The sequence below is a fragment of the Trichoderma harzianum genome (genome assembly GCF_003025095.1).
Source record: "Trichoderma harzianum CBS 226.95 unplaced genomic scaffold M431scaffold_3, whole genome shotgun sequence".
NCBI lineage: Eukaryota > Fungi > Ascomycota > Sordariomycetes > Hypocreales > Hypocreaceae > Trichoderma > Trichoderma harzianum.
In genome coordinates, this window is record NW_020209251.1 from 2,157,084 (window position 1) to 2,172,033 (window position 14,950).

Genomic DNA, 14,950 nt, shown 5'->3' on the forward strand with positions numbered 1-14,950 from the left:
TTGTACAAGATGACTGACAGCTGCCATATAGAACCAAAGCGCCGCCATTTCGACATATTCTTCTCTTTCTCCTCCCTGGCAGATTGCTTACCATTGGGCCTTGGCTAAAAAGGAGAAGAAGAAAAGGAGATAAACGAAAAGGTGAGCTAGAGACGGGGTGGCAGTGCAAAAAGCCAAAAGCAAAGTGTGCTAGATACGAAGTGTGAGTGGGCTCGGTATTCTGATGGTGTGATGCCGGACAGCTTTGCTCTTCACATGTGATGTCTTCAAGCGTTAAAAGGTGCTACAGATTATATAAACACCAACCCCTTTGTTCTTGTCCGAATGGCATCAAAATCATCATATCGACAAATTGTCTTCTTTTTATTTGTTTTCCATTCCATATACCTTTAACCAAGCACAGTGGACTATGACACCGACGAAACCAAAAAGATATTGACCCCTGAATACCCAAGCAGCAGACGCGATACTGCCATCATCTCATTAGTATTGGACATGATAATGCATCTCTAAAAAAAATAGTACATGTACGCTTTAATCGTCATCTTCCTCCACGCGAGCCTTCTTCGCTTTCCGATCCTCGTCCTGCAGTCCATATCCTCTCTTGGAAGAGGAGTTCTGGTCCACCTCAGATAAGAATTTGTCCACATTAAAGGGGTCTACCGCATCCTTCTCAAACTGCACGGGTCCTTCTCGTGCCTATTTCCAATCAGTTAGCAATGTTACAAAAACGACAAGAGTAGAAGGAGGGGAAGAATGGGGGAAGAATGTCCAAGAAAAACTGACCTCTGCTTCGCTGGCCCCCTTAAAGGTACCTTTGCCCAGTGCTTCGCCGAATCGACTTGATTTCTGGATCTTGGCCATTTCCTTATCGCCCGCTTCTGCATCCTCCTCGTCCAGGTTTGCTCGCGGCCGGTAGATGCTGTTAATGGCATCCTGAGCAGCAAAGAGGGGCTTGTCGTAGGGGTTGTCCTCGTTGAATCCGCTATCGAACCCGCTGGACTGGTTGAACAGTCGAGAGTCGTACATGGTTTCCTTGGATTGTGAAGGCTTGGCTATGCCCAGAGCAATCTTCTCGGATATGTCTCGATTTTGTTCTCGCGCCATGACCTGGATTCGTCGCTCTGCACCCATTCGTGTTTGTCGCAACTTGCGCTCGTCTTCCTTTCGTTTCTCCCTTCGTGCCCTTTCTCGAGCCCGAATCTCTGAATCTTCGCTATCAGAACCGCCCCTGGATTCTGAGCCGCTGTAGCTTGACCGTGATGGTGATCTTGATCCCGACTCTCGTGAGTCTCGCGAATCCCTCGAATCCCTTCTTCCACGCTGCCCAGCAGCAGCTCGATCCTCGCGCGCCTTTTGGGCCAGAGACCGCAGGTTTTCTTCCTTATGAGCCTTCTCCTTCTCCGCTAGCCTCTGCTGCATCAGGGCTCTCTGCTGGACTTCGTCTCGGGCATGGCGCTCTGCCATCTTGATGGCCTCTGCAAACTGTGCGTGCTTATCATTAATCGTAATATCTTGTAAGCCTCGTCCGTCTGCAGCCAAACGCTTGTCCAGGGGCACCGTGAAGCCTTTGGGGTTCTTCCAATTCGATACCGGAGGCGGGATCCTCCACATCTCTTGATCTTCGGCTGTAAGCTTTCGTGGGGGGGAGTGCATAACAGGAGGAGGTGGTGACGGAGGACCGCGGGGGATTTTCTTGTGCTTGAATTTCGGAGGCTCCATCGGATCTCGCTGCCGCTCGACGATCTTCATGATGCGGTCCTGCTTCTTGGAGTTGTCTCCCATCTGGTTTGCCGGCGTATATCGCACAAATGTCGGGTCTTTTCGCTGTCCAATGTTGAGGTTCTTTGGCTTCTGTGCCGCCACTGCTCCGCTGACGAGGGCTGCCAACGCGTTCTTGGTTCTCTCCGTTGTTGCCTCCACAGACTCCTTGTCCGGACGCGATAGATCAATCTCTCCAGCGTCGGCTCGCTGCCTCAGCGGGATCAGATCCTTGAAAGATGTGTGAATGATTCGTCCCTCGCCGTGACCCTGTCTCGCAATCGCGTCGTATTTGACCTTGCCCTCGGCATCGACTTGGAGCGCCAAGGCATTGCTCGTCTTCGCACCCTTCTTGCCCATGTCCAGAGGGTACTGGGCAATAGGGATCTCGGGAAATGCGCCGCCATCGCCGAAATCCTCCTGCGAGCGAGGTCGCCATCCCGCTCGCTGGCCGTATGGGGGAGGTCCGCTTCGCTTGAGGACGATTTGCGTCTCGTCCAGCTGGCCGGGCCCTACGATACGAGGGCCACGCTGCTGCGTCCTGGATGGCGCTTCCTCATCCTCGCCGGTGTATTTCGGCTTGGGGAGCGACGCCTGCAGCGATGCGGCCATGGACGTCATTTTGGGCGTCGCGTGAGATGATGTTGAAGCCTGTAAGTTGCGATGCCAGCTTCTGGTCGAGAAATTCGAAGTACGGCGGTGCAGGTGTGGCTGATTACAGGGATTGTGCATTCAAGCAGGCGGTGGGTGGATCCGAGCAAAGGCTCCGCAAGGTGGCTTGAGGCTAGAAGCCTCGGAATAATGATTCCCCTGTCACCCAGACGCGGCTGTCTGTAGCTGTCCGTCAGTATGTATGTACATACTGGCAGAATCACGAGCTGATAGAACAATGAGGTTGGGTCTGTAATTGTATTCTTCTTTTAAATAGCGCCTCCTTTTCATTAGCTTGCCAAGGTAACTCCCATGACGCTCTTCACCAGCCATTTTCAGGCTACAAAACACGCCCATCGCCGTAAACTTCTGGCCACGCTGGCCGAGCTATCCCTGCACATAGAAATGCTCATATCCATCCATACCATCCGTCCTCATGTCAACCTGTAGCCTGTTGCTTGCCGTCCAGACTGTCCCTCCGTACAGTTGCATAATAAAGAACACTATTCGCTTAAACGTAACCCTTGCGAGCACCCTGGAAGAAGAACCGGACAACAAACACCTGCAGTGCTCCCATGCAGACAATCAGAGCAATCTGGATCATGCTAAAGTTGACAATGCGCTTCTCTGTGCTGGACACGGTGCTGAAGTTGCGGTTCTCCCGCGTCCTAAAGTACTTTTGGTTTCGGGAAATGGTGGAAAGCTGGCCGGAGATCTTGTAGATGGATTCCTCGAGAACGGATGTCTGCTCTGGCGATGAACCCTGCTTAGAGGGGAGCTGGGCGGTTCGAGACTCGTTTTCGACCTGCATTGATGTGGTTAGCTACGGTGGCCTGTTTGCAAATCCCCATTCGGCACTTACAGCAATTTCGAAATCGACAAATTTATCAGTATATGTGCTCATATCGTTGTCGAAGCAGAACTTGTAGTCACCAACTACCTGCGCGGTGAAGACAAAGTCGCCCTGTCGCTCCTTTTCGCCCTGAAGGATGATCTTTCCACCAGGTCCCTCGACAGAGTAATCGACATCGAACGAACCACCGGATTGAACCTAATGCACCTCGGAAGTTAATATATGCGCGGAACGGGTATCGCCTCGATGCAATGCGGCGGCACTAACAGCAAAGTAAAAGGCAATCTTCTCGTTTTCGTTCTTCGTGGAGGCATAGAAGCAGGCCAGTTCGTTGGCGGTCAGCTTGTAGGTCAATGCTGTAGCGGCAACATTGGTGGCCATGAGGCCAATCAGGCCAGCTACCAGCGTCGGCAATCTCATCTTGTCGTTGTGCAGGTCAACGATGTTGAGGACTGACTGGTTTCAGGGATGCTTGAATGGGACACGACACATTGGCCCCAAGCCCATGGAGCAGTGCAGTGCACCAGCCACCCTCTGCCCGCCACCAGCCACAATTAAAGTACCCAAGTACCCAAATACCTGCTGCTACTCGGCAACGGAATTTCGCAGCTGCCGTCCCCTGATCCTCCTGCCTACTGCCCACTAGGGCCGCTGCATTGATGCCTATCCCACTAGCTCCAGCGTTGGATCGCCTGCAATAGCGGGACAGCGCCTTAGCAGCGTTTCGAATACGTACCGCTTGAGCCACAGCCTGAGACACCGCTATATTATTGGCGTGTTCCCGTGTTGTTATTCTTGTTCTTATTGGAGGTGACGTCGATTGTACATTCTCGTTTCTTCATCTTCGCGATATCGCCATGTGGTGATTGGAGTCGTTTTCCAGCTTCATCTCCCTGCTTTACGCCTCTTTAAGCCCCTCCCTGGTTACCGCTAACAAGTGACTTGCTTCCCCCCAAGTGAGCCTCAGCCGTCTGACTCTGCGGGGGCGGAAGTGGCATCTTGCTCAAGATGGCCGTCCAAAGAACCATCGCAAATGCGTCTTCGGTCGCTATCAGGATAGGAGCCATTCTCTTTTTCCGTGCTGTACGTGATGCTTTCTCGCCTCTCGCCAGGTGCACGTAATGTTTCATTTTTTGACCCTCAACTGACGCCCAATATAGTTTCCTGTAAGTCTCACCACGGTTCATTGGGTGACCGTGAACGTAAGTAAAACATGCCTGCCTAACCACGCTTAGGCTCGACTACCATCTATCATCTTCGCCCTATTTGCCATATATATCCCAGCTTTCTTGACGAGCTTATTTTCTTCACCTGAACTTGAAATCGTCGATGATCAAGTCGACATCACTGTCAAAGAAACCGTAGTCACGCCGGATGATGATTCAGATCAAGAGCTTGTCGCAGAAGAGGTCGACGTTCAGGAAACGATTTCTTATGCTGGAAAAGATGTACCGGCCTGGAAAATCATCTTTTACGGTGCTCCCAGTGCAAAGCGTCCCTTCAGCTCCTTGCTGAGTTTTCTCATCAACCTAGCGTTCGTTGGCCTTACTGCCGACGCCTTGTATCGCGCCAGATGGTATTATCCAGCTAATGACCTGTCCTTTGTGCGACTTGGATATGTCTCTCATAAAGAGGCCAACTTTCTCATCCGAGAACCTGATCAGGCCAATATGCCCGTCACTTTCCAGATCCGAAACTACAACGGTCTCATTTGGCAATCCGTCGGCAGCGTCAAGAGCACCTCCAACGAGACAGACTTCACCAGCGTTCTTACCATTCCGCTCTTGAGCTATGCAGAGCAGCAAAAGTATGAGTGGCGGACCTCAAACAACCATTCGGGTGAGCTTACTGCTGCGCCGCAACCCGGCAAGATGCCAAGTCAAAACGGAGGGAAATACACTTTCTTGTCTACTTCGTGCATCTTGCCGCGATTCCCCTACTCGCCTTTGGATCATCCGCTTGCCATTCCAGGATTGCGAAATCTTGCCAAACGACTTCCCGAGTTGAGCGCGCAGTTCATGCTTTTCCTAGGCGACTTCATCTATGTTGATGTTCCCGAGCGCTTTGGCAAGTCGGTCGACGAGTACCGTATGCAGTACCGGCAGGTGTATGCTTCTGAGGATTGGGCTCCTGTCGGTCAGAATTTGAGCTGGATTCATGTCTTGGATGATCACGAGATTGCGAATGTATTTCCTCCCTTCACCAGTACCGCGCTGATTAGTTTCTTTCTTGGCTAACTACGAGGGCACATAGGACTGGGATGCAAACACTACTGGGGTATACCAGAATGCTGTAGACCCGTGGCACATTTACCAGGCTCAGATCAACCCTCCCCGTGCTGTGACTGCCGGTACCAAGAGTGAGCGTCGCAAGGGTGCTACATGGTTTGAGTTTGTGCAGGGCCCTGCGAGCTTCTTCATGCTTGACACTCGCAGTTACAGATCCAGCAACAAGCTGCCGTTCAATGAGACGGAGAAGACAATGCTGGGTGCCGATCAGTTGGCCGACTTTTTGGCCTGGCTAGGACGGCCAGAGCCCAAAGGCGTCAGGTGGAAGTTTGTGGCATCGTCCATTCCCTTCACCAAGAACTGGCCCGTGAACGTCAAGGACACCTGGGGCGGCTTCTTGGTTGAAAGGAAGAAGATTCTCGAAGCTATGTGGGATGTCTCTGCTCGCGGAGTTGGAGTCGTGGTCTTGTCCGGAGACAGGCACGAATTCGCTGCAACAAAGTTCCCGCCTCCTCCAGAATCCGACTGGTCGGAAGAGTCTACCGTCTATGAGTTTTCCACCAGCCCACTCAACCAGTTTGCGTCACCGATTCCTTCATATTCGCAGGTGGACGATGAGGACGTTTTGATCCAGTAAGTTTGGCCCACCTCATAACCCCCTATCGTGAGAGAATTGTTCTGACAGCAATCAAAGATACCACCACTCTGGCATGTCCAAGTTTGGCTCATTCACCATCGAAGAGGAAGACGGTGAGAGCAAGCTTCTCTATCGGCTTTTCATCAGTGGCGAGGAGAAATGGAACACGACCATAACAGCACCGCCAGTTCCCCCTGAAGAGGAGAAGAAGGCTTCTTCAGGTTCTTTTTGGGATAGGATTAGGGGCTGGTAGCCCCGTTGCATAACGGAATAAGACCTTGGAGTTTGTTTGGCGTCTGTCTGGGGAGATTTTGTATGTCACTTGTCAGCTGATGGGGGTGATTCTAAGGTCGTTTCTATTATTTTTTCTGGAATTTGGATGATGGGAAGCCGTGGATGGATGACCTGTCTGGTCAATTTGTTTGGGACGCAGCAAGGCCCATGTTTATATGTGGGGAACAACAGGGTTATGAAAACTGATTTCTGTTGAAAGGTCATGTAGGAAAACAATTTTGTTAAGCATATCGCTCACTATGTGCTACTCTGAATTTGTTTACACAATGCCTGCTTGCTAACTGTCATGAACATCTCGAATCAAGTATCCTCACACCATCACATCTTCAAGCCTTGTTTCCAGACACCACCTCTTGGAACCAGTCAAACACGACCTGGTTTTGGAGCACAGCCGCGCCAATAGAGCAATGCTCACCCGCTCCATCCTCAGCAGTGAACAAATGATACGTCGCCCGCTCTCCGACTGTTTCAGCAACAATCTTTGCCTGTCCAGGCAACAAATCATCATTCTCTGCATCAGCCACGAAGAACGGGACTTTAATGTTGTGAATCGCATCACCCAGTTTCATGTCCATGCACTTCGTCGCCCACTCATATGGCGACTTGGTGTTGAACGCCCACAGGCCCTGCTCAATGGCCCAGCGGAACGAAGTAGGCGCCTCCGGGTTTGACACGGCGGAGACCACGGCCTGGTCGACGGCCTCTTTGTTGCCGGCCTTGTAAAGGCTGAGCAGTTCAGGGGGGAACTTTTGGAGAATTGCTTCGCCAAAGTCGCTGACGCCGTCGATGGCCATGGCGGCGGCGATGCGAGGCTCAAAGGCTGCGGCACGGGTGGCGAGATATCCGCCTAGAGAGTATCCCCAGAGACCAATGGCATTGGGGTCTACATCATCTCTCGTCAGGGCGTAGTCGACGACAGGGGACACGACTCGTTCCCAATCGTGGATGAAACCTAGGTTTTGCTCTCGGCGGACAGTGGGTTGGCCTGGCCCTTCGTATGTTATGACATTGATACCCCGAACAAGAGCAGCCTCGACGGCGACATGGTACAGCTCCTCCTGGGAGCCATCATAGCCGCTGCACATGAGAATGGTTGCACGGCGGCCGGGTTGTCCACAACCATAGAAGATGGCCGGCACATCGAACCCCTCAGCCTTGAGCGTCACCCTTTCGCCAGGAACAGGAAGAAGTGCAATAGCCTTATCAAAGGCCTCCCTATGCCTCTTCCAAACCGAGTTGATACGCGGGTCCTCCCAATTCCCATGAAGGAAGAACTCAGACGTACGAAGATACGTAGCCTCCCTGAAAAACGCCTGCCTCGCTGAAACGGGATACTTGGCCACGTCGATCTTCTCAGCTTGATTGTGCACACGAACGGCAAGGTCGTGAAAGGCAGTGTAATAGCTCTCAAAGTCGCAGGGCTTGACTTTGGCAGCGGCTGTGAGAACCTCGCCGAGGTCGGCGCCTTGGTAGGGCGCGATGGAGACGGCGCGGAGGATTTCGAAGTGGAAGCTTTGGTCGGTGCTTAGCTTGATCATGGGCGAACCTTGTTTGTTTTCCTCTGCCATTTTGACGATGTATGTTTGATGTAAAGTAAGGTCTGAGAGGCTAAGACAGTATGGGGGTGTTGTAAGTTAATGTAGGTGATGTATGCTTGATAGATGTCTCGACTCAAGTTTATTGTACTGGATATCTGATGCAGAAACATGATGATGATACAATAAATCCAATGTTTATATAGAAATTTCATCTGCTGCGTGATGCCGTTTCTTGAACTCATCACAGAGTCTCCCCAATATCCCGAGATGTCTTTTCCGAGCCTCTCGCATTCGAAGCTCGCGTTCGAAGCGAATCCGAGGACTAGCTCGCCACATGTCGCGGATAACTTCGATGTAAGTCTATCGATTTCCCTTTTCCGCAATAGAAATACTTGGAGTTATTTTCTATCACGTTACAAATCTCGTTTACTACGTAGTGAGTGTAAGTCGCTGGTGTGGTGATGACGCTACTGGCGGAGCGAAAGCGAAGCTCAAAAGAGACATGCGCTTACAATGGTGCAGCTAAGCCTGATTTGGAAGAGCGAGAACGACATCCCGTCCTGCAGATGCGAATATCCGACCCGAGAACGAAGAAGCACGTTCATGCAGTGTAATTTTACGCATATGCGTATAGAAGATGGACTGATCCGGTTTGGACACATGCAGGGTATATAAATGGTCATACGTTGGCAGAATGGGGCGACTTAGTACTCGTTATTTATATGTAGCAAAATCCATCATTTACACCCTCATCCCACACACGTGGTTACCTACATGGTGATATCGGCAGAATTGCTCCTCTCTCTACCACTCGCAATGGCCATTCCAGCATCTTCTGCCACCTGGCCGGCAAGTTCTTTGAAATGTCCTGCACTTCCTGCTTCCCCACATCGCCAACCCACCACAAGTTTTCAATGACCAGCATCGAGAAATAATATGCCAGAATCACCAGGGCCCTCGGGCAGACTTGCTGCGTGAGGTCGAGAAACTTCTTCTTCACGACCATGGGGAAGATGACCATCCTCCGCCTCGCCTCGTCAAGCTGAATCTTGCCGTCTCTGGGATGCAGCAACAGCAAGACCCCTCCGATGTAGCTGAGCGTCGTCTCGTATGCGTCCTGGATCTCCATGTCCCACGGCTCCGACACTACATCTTTGGCGTCCCTTTCGAGCAAGTACTCCAAGCCCTGCCGGTTCGCTGGATCATATCTCGCCTGGGTATCGTAAAGGATGGGCGTACTCTTCGTCATCGCCGACACGAACGACCCCGGATGCGCCAAAATGATGCCCCAAGCCTTGATAAAGAGGGCTTGCGTTGTCCCCGTGATCAATATCCACTCCAGAGGAGGAGAGTATGGTTCACGATTTCGGTACCGCAGCGTGGCAAATGTGCAGATGCGCAGCAAATGCGACGTGAGACACACGGCCTCAAAGTTGGACTCGCTGAGTTTGGTAATCTCCCTTTGGTGTTCATGCAGAGCCATTGCCAGGTATCGTCTATGTACATTGAGTCCATCAAAGGAGTTGTCTAACTTGCATATGAGCGCGTGGATAGCCGCCAGAGCATATATGGCATATAGCAGAGCTTCAGAGTCCAACGCCATCTTGGGAGCCAAATTGGCGAATATCTTGTAAGTCTTGTCGTCAATAGGAAGCGAGGGCCCAGTCTCGGTGAGATAGAGATGCATCAACCTCGCCTCCAACAGCCGTCGCTGCTTCGATTCCAAGGCATCTTCGTCTAGCGGGTCCACCGACGACAAAGGAGAAGGCTTGTCAGAACTGGTCTCTGAGATGCCAGATTCACTGGGCTGAGGCTGTGATGATGAGCCCGGAGATCGGTCTTGGCCGGTCTTCTTCTGTGGAAGACGATCATAGATGCATTTGGCCCGGTGCCGCTCGCAGTGCTGGCAAGTGGGCTTTGCCTCGTTGCACTTTACCCGCCGCGTGCGACATCGCTGGCAGCCATATCGCGACTTCTTGTGATTGAGCTTTGGTACCCGATAGGTGCCATCGCCCGGGCTGGTTTCGAGCGTGTACTGGCCAAACATGGCTTTTGAGATAAAGGCTGCTGGTTGTCTCCTGAAATGATACGCGGATGCTCTGCAGTTCTCTCACAAGGCTTAGCCAAACTCTGCCGGCTGAGCAGAACACAGCTGTCTATGAAGCAGCCCTTTATGAAGCACTCCGGACCGGCGATTGCAATAATCCAACGAATTGGGCTGAAGCTTTGATGACGTCCGACTGGCACCGGCGATGCCCCGCAAAAAGCCGATCCCGTCCGGAGCTCGTTGAAGCAAGTGAGACAAAAGAGAAGATATGTTGGAGAGGAATACAACAGCCAACGGTTGTGTGATAGATTCTGACTCCGTAGAAGCGCGCTGTGTGTGTCTGTTAAATATGCTTCATCGTGAGACTCTCCTTCTGCTAGTACTTCGTAGTGAGCCTTGGGAATCCTGTAGGATCAAAAGGCTCGGGGTTTGGCGACGGTTGGCCGTAAGTCATCCGGACTGCCAGGGGTACGTACCTCTAGAGCTTCCTAGCGGGGCACTTTCACCGCCTTCCCCAATGTGAACCGTTGCTCCAGAGAAAAAAGTTGGATCTGGCAAAATTATCCCAGACCTTTTGATTTTTCAGAAAAAAGTCCAGAGACGGAAGTCATCAAACTTACCTGTTGGTATATCTGGAACGGGCAATTCAAACACAATGGCTGGACTAAAAAATAATAAACGGCGCAACGACAACAAGTCACATCGCCCGACCAAGAAGCAGCGAAAAGCACAAGCATACCACAGCGACTCGGAAAACGAAGAGGAGCAGCAGACGTTTGACGCGGTCAACCTGCTGGATTCCGACGATGATATTCACAATGCGCCCGTGGACGATGTCGCCGACGCTGGAGAGAACGATTCCTCAAGCTCCGACGAGGAGGCGCCCGTTGTAAAAAAGACCAATGTCAAGACGTCAAAATCAAAGTCGAAAAAACCAGAGCCGGAAGCTGAGCAGCAGGAGGAGGAGGATGATGAAGCAGAGGAGCAGAGCGAGGAGGATGACGATGACGATGACGACGACGACATGGACCTCGATGTAGGCGCAGCAAAGACAAAGTCAAAACGTAATGACCCCACTGCTTTCGCAACCTCGCTTTCAAAGATTCTATCAACCAAGCTTTCCGCGTCAAAACGATCCGACCCCGTCCTGTCTCGAAGCGCAGCCGCCCACGAGGCCTCCAAGGCCGCCGTAGATATTGCGCTCGAGCAAAAGGCCAGGAGGAAGCTCAAGGAGCAGAAGAGAGTCGCGCTGGAGAAGGGCCGCATCAAGGACATTCTGGTGGCGACAGTGGACGAGTCGGGTGAGCCGGAGATGACAACTTCGGAAATGTTGGCGATCGAAAAGACGCTGCGCAAGACGGCGCAGAGAGGTGTGATTCGCATGTTCAATGCCGTACGAGCCTCTCAGGTACAGGCTGCTGAGGCGGAGAGGGCAGTGAGAAAGGAGGGCGTCATCGGCCATAAGACGAGGGAGGAAAAGGTCAATGAGATGAGTAAGAAGGGCTTTTTGGACTTGATTGCATCGGGAGGAGGCGGCTTAAAAAAGACTCCGTTGGAAGAGGCGTAACGGATATGTCTTGTCTTTCTTTGTAATTTTTTTTTCTTGTTTTGCAATATGTATCTCTACAGGGAGCGAAGTTCGGCCTGTCTTCAGATCTACAGTACTCATCACTAGGTATACAAAATTTTACCCCAAAGATACCCCCCCCCTTGGGCAAAATGCTTGCGCCCAACCCCGAGGCTCGCCGACCCATTTCCACCGCTTCTATTTTGTTCAATATTATACAGGGTTTCCAATTTTCTGTGTGGTGTATGCCGTATCGTATTCACATCAAACGACTCCCGCCCCAATCATTGAAAGTCGCTCGCTTGCATGTTTCTCGTCATAGAAGGCAGCCTCACCACCAAGCCGTCCAGCTCCTTGGTCATTATAACTTGGCAGCCCAGACGGCTGGTCTCGGTCAGGCCAAAAGCGAGGTCCAGCATGTCATTCTCGTCGTCTTCGGGCTCGGGCATCTTGTCAAAATGGTCTTCTCCCTCTACGATCACATGGCAAGTCGAGCATGCGCATGATCCTCCGCAGGCACCCTCCATCTCCAGATCGTTGGCCTGAGCAATGTCGAGCAGGTTATCGCCAGCTGAAACGGCGAATTTGTGCTCCTCGCCTTCCTTATCAATGAATGTGACCCAGAGCCTACATCAATGTTAGCCAAAACTCTTTTTTCTTTGTGTGTGTAGATTTGCATTGCTGCTCACTCTTCACCAGGCTTTGGCGGGGTGACATGGCCATGCCGCCGCTGGGTTGTTGTAGAGAATGCGCGACGGCTCGGAGACAATTGAAGAGATTGAACAGCTCGCGATGTAGGTACGGATCGAAGAAAAGGGCTCGTTAAGACGGTCAAGCCTCTATACGGCGCATTCGTGGAGGGAGCTCGACGGCATCCCGCTTGCGACAGCCTCGCAAGGCTTCGTGAGAGCGATCTTGAGGCCGACATGTGGAGCGCTTGATCGGAATTCGGTGGCAGCGAGAAAATAAATCTGGGATTAAGGAAGAAAACCCGGTGCAAGAGCGTCGCAAATTGGGATCGGCCTGGGTTGAATGGTCGCCAGCGCCCAAAGACAAGGCCGTAGCACTTTGATAGCCGAGAGAATCACAAAAGAGCAAAGCCGGACATGCTCGTTAATAAACCGTCTTTGGTTCGCTATTAATTATTTTAGGCCGTCGCATCTCCGAAGCTGTTTGTGACTATTGGGAATTGGCCGCTCCGTCGTGATAAGAGTTGCTTATCGGCGGCAATATGTAACTAACGGGGAGATTCCCGCCGGAGTGGTAGCTACCCCCCAGCTTGCCAATGACTGCATTTTTATCAACCACAGGAGCCCAACTTGGGTTGTTAAAAAAAGGTAGAGATCTGGAATCTCTCTCTTTTTAAAATCAATCATGTCATCCCCCAAGGAGTTTACCCCCAATCCCCTGCGGCCGTATTACCGGCCTCCCACAATCGAGGAGCGGGCAGAACCGGTATCGATCCCGAGCTCGAATCCGTTCTCTGGTGGCAACAGCTACGATGTCGCCAGTGGTGCGAAGTACGCCTCCAAGGCGAAGCACATGCTGAATGATCTCGACTACAAGGAGTTGATTGGCGAACCCTCGCCGTCGGTTGTCGAAAGTGCCAGGGAACTCGTCGATGAGTTGATATGGAAATACATGTCCGTCTTGATCGGGCAGCCTTTTGAGGTTGCCAAGATGATCCTGCAGGCTCGGGATCAAGATGAAAAGGCTGCTCTCACGGTGGCTGCCGAACCAGAAACCCCTGCCCCCGTCCCTCAGGTATCAAGTCGAGCTGGCTCGGCATTTGATGTAAGCGTTGTCTTTCGGGGGTACTCTCTAGCTGTCGTCTTCTTTGAGCTAATGAAGAATTGCACAGGAGGAATCTGATGGCGAGGAACCGGCATATTTCACATCCAGCGATCCCGCCATACCCAATCCCTGGGGCCCCAGCCAGGCTCAGCCTGAGAAGCGACCCAGTAGCCGGCGTGCAGAATCTCCATTACAGTCTCCCACGACACCGAAAAAGGTGCCCGTCATGCCGGAGCACTTCTTGAATCTTCGTCGGTCTGATGCTATTCTTGACGTCATTGGGCAGCTATGGCAGAGGGACGGCGCATGGGGGGTATGGAAGGGAGCAAATGCAACCTTTCTGTACACCGTCTTGCAGTCTCTGTTGGAGAATTGGTCAAGAAGCTTCCTGAGTGCAGTGTTCAACGTGCCAGACCTGGGTGTCAAGGACAACATTGAGCGTCTTGTTGACATTGCGTCCCCATATCCCTGGGCTTCCTTGCTCGTGGCCGCCGCCGCTGCAGTCACAACCAGCCTCGCCCTTGCGCCTCTAGATCTCATACGCACGAGGTATATGATACAGCTGCAAAACCAACTACTTACTCTCATCATACTGACATGGCCACAGGTTAATCCTCACCAACCCCTTCAAGGGACAGCGAAGAACCATTGCAAGCCTTCGAGCCCTCCCATCTTACTATTGCCCTTCCACCATTGTCGTCCCCACCATTCTTCACTCTCTCGTCAACCCCATCTTCACTCTCTCCACCCCATTGGCGCTCAAGACTAAGTTTATGATCACAAGCGAAATTGCGCCCATGACATTCTCCGCCGCCAAGTTTTTCGCCTCATCGGTGGGAATTCTGATCAAGCTTCCCCTGGAGACTGTACTGCGCCGAGGCCAACTCTCTGTGCTTTCCGAACCGGAGTACCTGGAGGCTCTCAATGACGGTGAACCGGCGTTGGAAACCATTGTACCCATTGGCAAATACAATGGCACTTTCGGCACCATGTACCACATCGTTACCGAAGAAGGCACTCGGGAGATCCCACCCAAGCCCGTGATCAGCAAGCGAGGCAAGGTCAAGACCAAGAACCTCCTACCAACCTACAAGAAGGGTCAGGGCATGGAAGGTCTCTGGAGGGGATGGCGAATCGGCTGGTGGGGACTGGTTGGTCTCTGGATGGCCAACATGGTTGGACACGGTGGTGATGGTGAGTTTTAAACGGAAAACGAAATGAGAACGGCCCAAAACGGACCATGTATACCAGTGAGAAACGAAAGGGGCAAAGGAAAAAGATGGGAGAGATATCAGTACATATCTCCTGTGGACGACAGCACAAGGAAGAAGAAGAAAATCCCCGCTACAACGACCTTTATGATGGAACGACAACACCTGACTATGCCTTCATTCATATGCGTGCACGAATAGCCCTGAAACTATCCGTTCTTTTTCTCTATTAGAAAGCAGAGCATTGAGTGGTATCTAGTTGGCTGATTTAGGATTTTTGCTCTGTAGTTGATATAGCATGAAATGAATATATTACAATGACAAGTACATGACAGTATTACAGATTCCATTCTTGGCCGTGGTTGCCCC

The 14,950-nt window shown here is 51.8% G+C and overlaps 8 protein-coding genes across 8 annotated transcripts; 3 read left to right on the forward strand and 5 right to left on the reverse strand.

The window, feature by feature from the left end:
- Positions 1 to 275: 275 nt before the first annotated feature.
- M431DRAFT_110058 (hypothetical protein) lies at positions 276 to 2,451 on the reverse strand. The gene is made up of 2 exons (XM_024911741.1): positions 787 to 2,451; positions 276 to 699 (listed from the first exon to the last, which is right to left on the reverse strand). The coding sequence occupies exons 1-2, from the start codon at positions 2,380 to 2,382 to the stop codon at positions 535 to 537; spliced, it is 1,761 nt and encodes a 586-aa protein (XP_024777696.1). The 5' UTR covers positions 2,383 to 2,451; the 3' UTR covers positions 276 to 534.
- Positions 2,452 to 2,721: 270 nt separating this feature from the next.
- M431DRAFT_110059 (hypothetical protein) lies at positions 2,722 to 3,732 on the reverse strand. Its single transcript, XM_024911742.1, has 3 exons — positions 3,533 to 3,732; positions 3,275 to 3,463; positions 2,722 to 3,217 (listed from the first exon to the last, which is right to left on the reverse strand). Exons 1-3 carry the CDS (start codon positions 3,683 to 3,685, stop codon positions 2,924 to 2,926), a joined length of 636 nt encoding a protein of 211 aa, XP_024777697.1. The 5' UTR covers positions 3,686 to 3,732; the 3' UTR covers positions 2,722 to 2,923.
- A 541-nt stretch (positions 3,733 to 4,273) lies between these two features.
- Positions 4,274 to 6,383, forward strand: M431DRAFT_78919 (hypothetical protein; the record flags this gene model as incomplete). The annotated part of the gene is made up of 5 exons (XM_024922759.1): positions 4,274 to 4,348; positions 4,426 to 4,431; positions 4,501 to 5,451; positions 5,519 to 6,126; positions 6,188 to 6,383. The coding sequence occupies 5 exons, from the start codon at positions 4,274 to 4,276 to the stop codon at positions 6,381 to 6,383; spliced, it is 1,836 nt and encodes a 611-aa protein (XP_024777698.1).
- Positions 6,384 to 6,750: 367 nt separating this feature from the next.
- Positions 6,751 to 7,992, reverse strand: M431DRAFT_492264 (hypothetical protein; the record flags this gene model as incomplete). Its single annotated transcript, XM_024916991.1, has 1 exon — positions 6,751 to 7,992. The coding sequence occupies one exon, from the start codon at positions 7,990 to 7,992 to the stop codon at positions 6,751 to 6,753; it is 1,242 nt and encodes a 413-aa protein (XP_024777699.1).
- Positions 7,993 to 8,728: 736 nt separating this feature from the next.
- Positions 8,729 to 10,009, reverse strand: M431DRAFT_3052 (hypothetical protein; the record flags this gene model as incomplete). The annotated part of the gene is made up of 1 exon (XM_024914182.1): positions 8,729 to 10,009. The coding sequence occupies one exon, from the start codon at positions 10,007 to 10,009 to the stop codon at positions 8,729 to 8,731; it is 1,281 nt and encodes a 426-aa protein (XP_024777700.1).
- Positions 10,010 to 10,664: 655 nt separating this feature from the next.
- Positions 10,665 to 11,576, forward strand: M431DRAFT_479559 (hypothetical protein; the record flags this gene model as incomplete). The annotated part of the gene is made up of 1 exon (XM_024915779.1): positions 10,665 to 11,576. The coding sequence occupies one exon, from the start codon at positions 10,665 to 10,667 to the stop codon at positions 11,574 to 11,576; it is 912 nt and encodes a 303-aa protein (XP_024777701.1).
- A 284-nt stretch (positions 11,577 to 11,860) lies between these two features.
- On the reverse strand, positions 11,861 to 12,504 carry M431DRAFT_479560 (hypothetical protein; the record flags this gene model as incomplete). Its single annotated transcript, XM_024915780.1, has 2 exons — positions 11,861 to 12,203; positions 12,266 to 12,504. The coding sequence occupies 2 exons, from the start codon at positions 12,502 to 12,504 to the stop codon at positions 11,861 to 11,863; spliced, it is 582 nt and encodes a 193-aa protein (XP_024777702.1).
- A 379-nt stretch (positions 12,505 to 12,883) lies between these two features.
- Positions 12,884 to 14,916, forward strand: M431DRAFT_110072 (hypothetical protein). The gene is made up of 3 exons (XM_024911743.1): positions 12,884 to 13,370; positions 13,438 to 13,919; positions 13,978 to 14,916. The coding sequence occupies exons 1-3, from the start codon at positions 12,951 to 12,953 to the stop codon at positions 14,573 to 14,575; spliced, it is 1,500 nt and encodes a 499-aa protein (XP_024777703.1). The 5' UTR covers positions 12,884 to 12,950; the 3' UTR covers positions 14,576 to 14,916.
- Positions 14,917 to 14,950: the final 34 nt, after the last annotated feature.

Coding starts and splice junctions, on each gene's coding strand:
- M431DRAFT_110058 (XM_024911741.1), bottom strand. CDS start 2,382: ATGACGTCCATGGCCGCATCGCTGCAGGCGTCGCTCCCCAAGCCGAAA. Junction 700..786: donor AGGGGGCCAGCGAAGCAGAG/GTCAGTTTTTCT, acceptor GATTGGAAATAG/GCACGAGAAGGACCCGTGCA.
- M431DRAFT_110072 (XM_024911743.1), top strand. CDS start 12,951: ATGTCATCCCCCAAGGAGTTTACCCCCAATCCCCTGCGGCCGTATTAC. Junction 13,371..13,437: donor GAGCTGGCTCGGCATTTGAT/GTAAGCGTTGTC, acceptor AGAATTGCACAG/GAGGAATCTGATGGCGAGGA. Junction 13,920..13,977: donor CTAGATCTCATACGCACGAG/GTATATGATACA, acceptor ACATGGCCACAG/GTTAATCCTCACCAACCCCT.
- M431DRAFT_110059 (XM_024911742.1), bottom strand. CDS start 3,685: ATGAGATTGCCGACGCTGGTAGCTGGCCTGATTGGCCTCATGGCCACC. Junction 3,464..3,532: donor AGATTGCCTTTTACTTTGCT/GTTAGTGCCGCC, acceptor GAGGTGCATTAG/GTTCAATCCGGTGGTTCGTT. Junction 3,218..3,274: donor TTGTCGATTTCGAAATTGCT/GTAAGTGCCGAA, acceptor ACATCAATGCAG/GTCGAAAACGAGTCTCGAAC.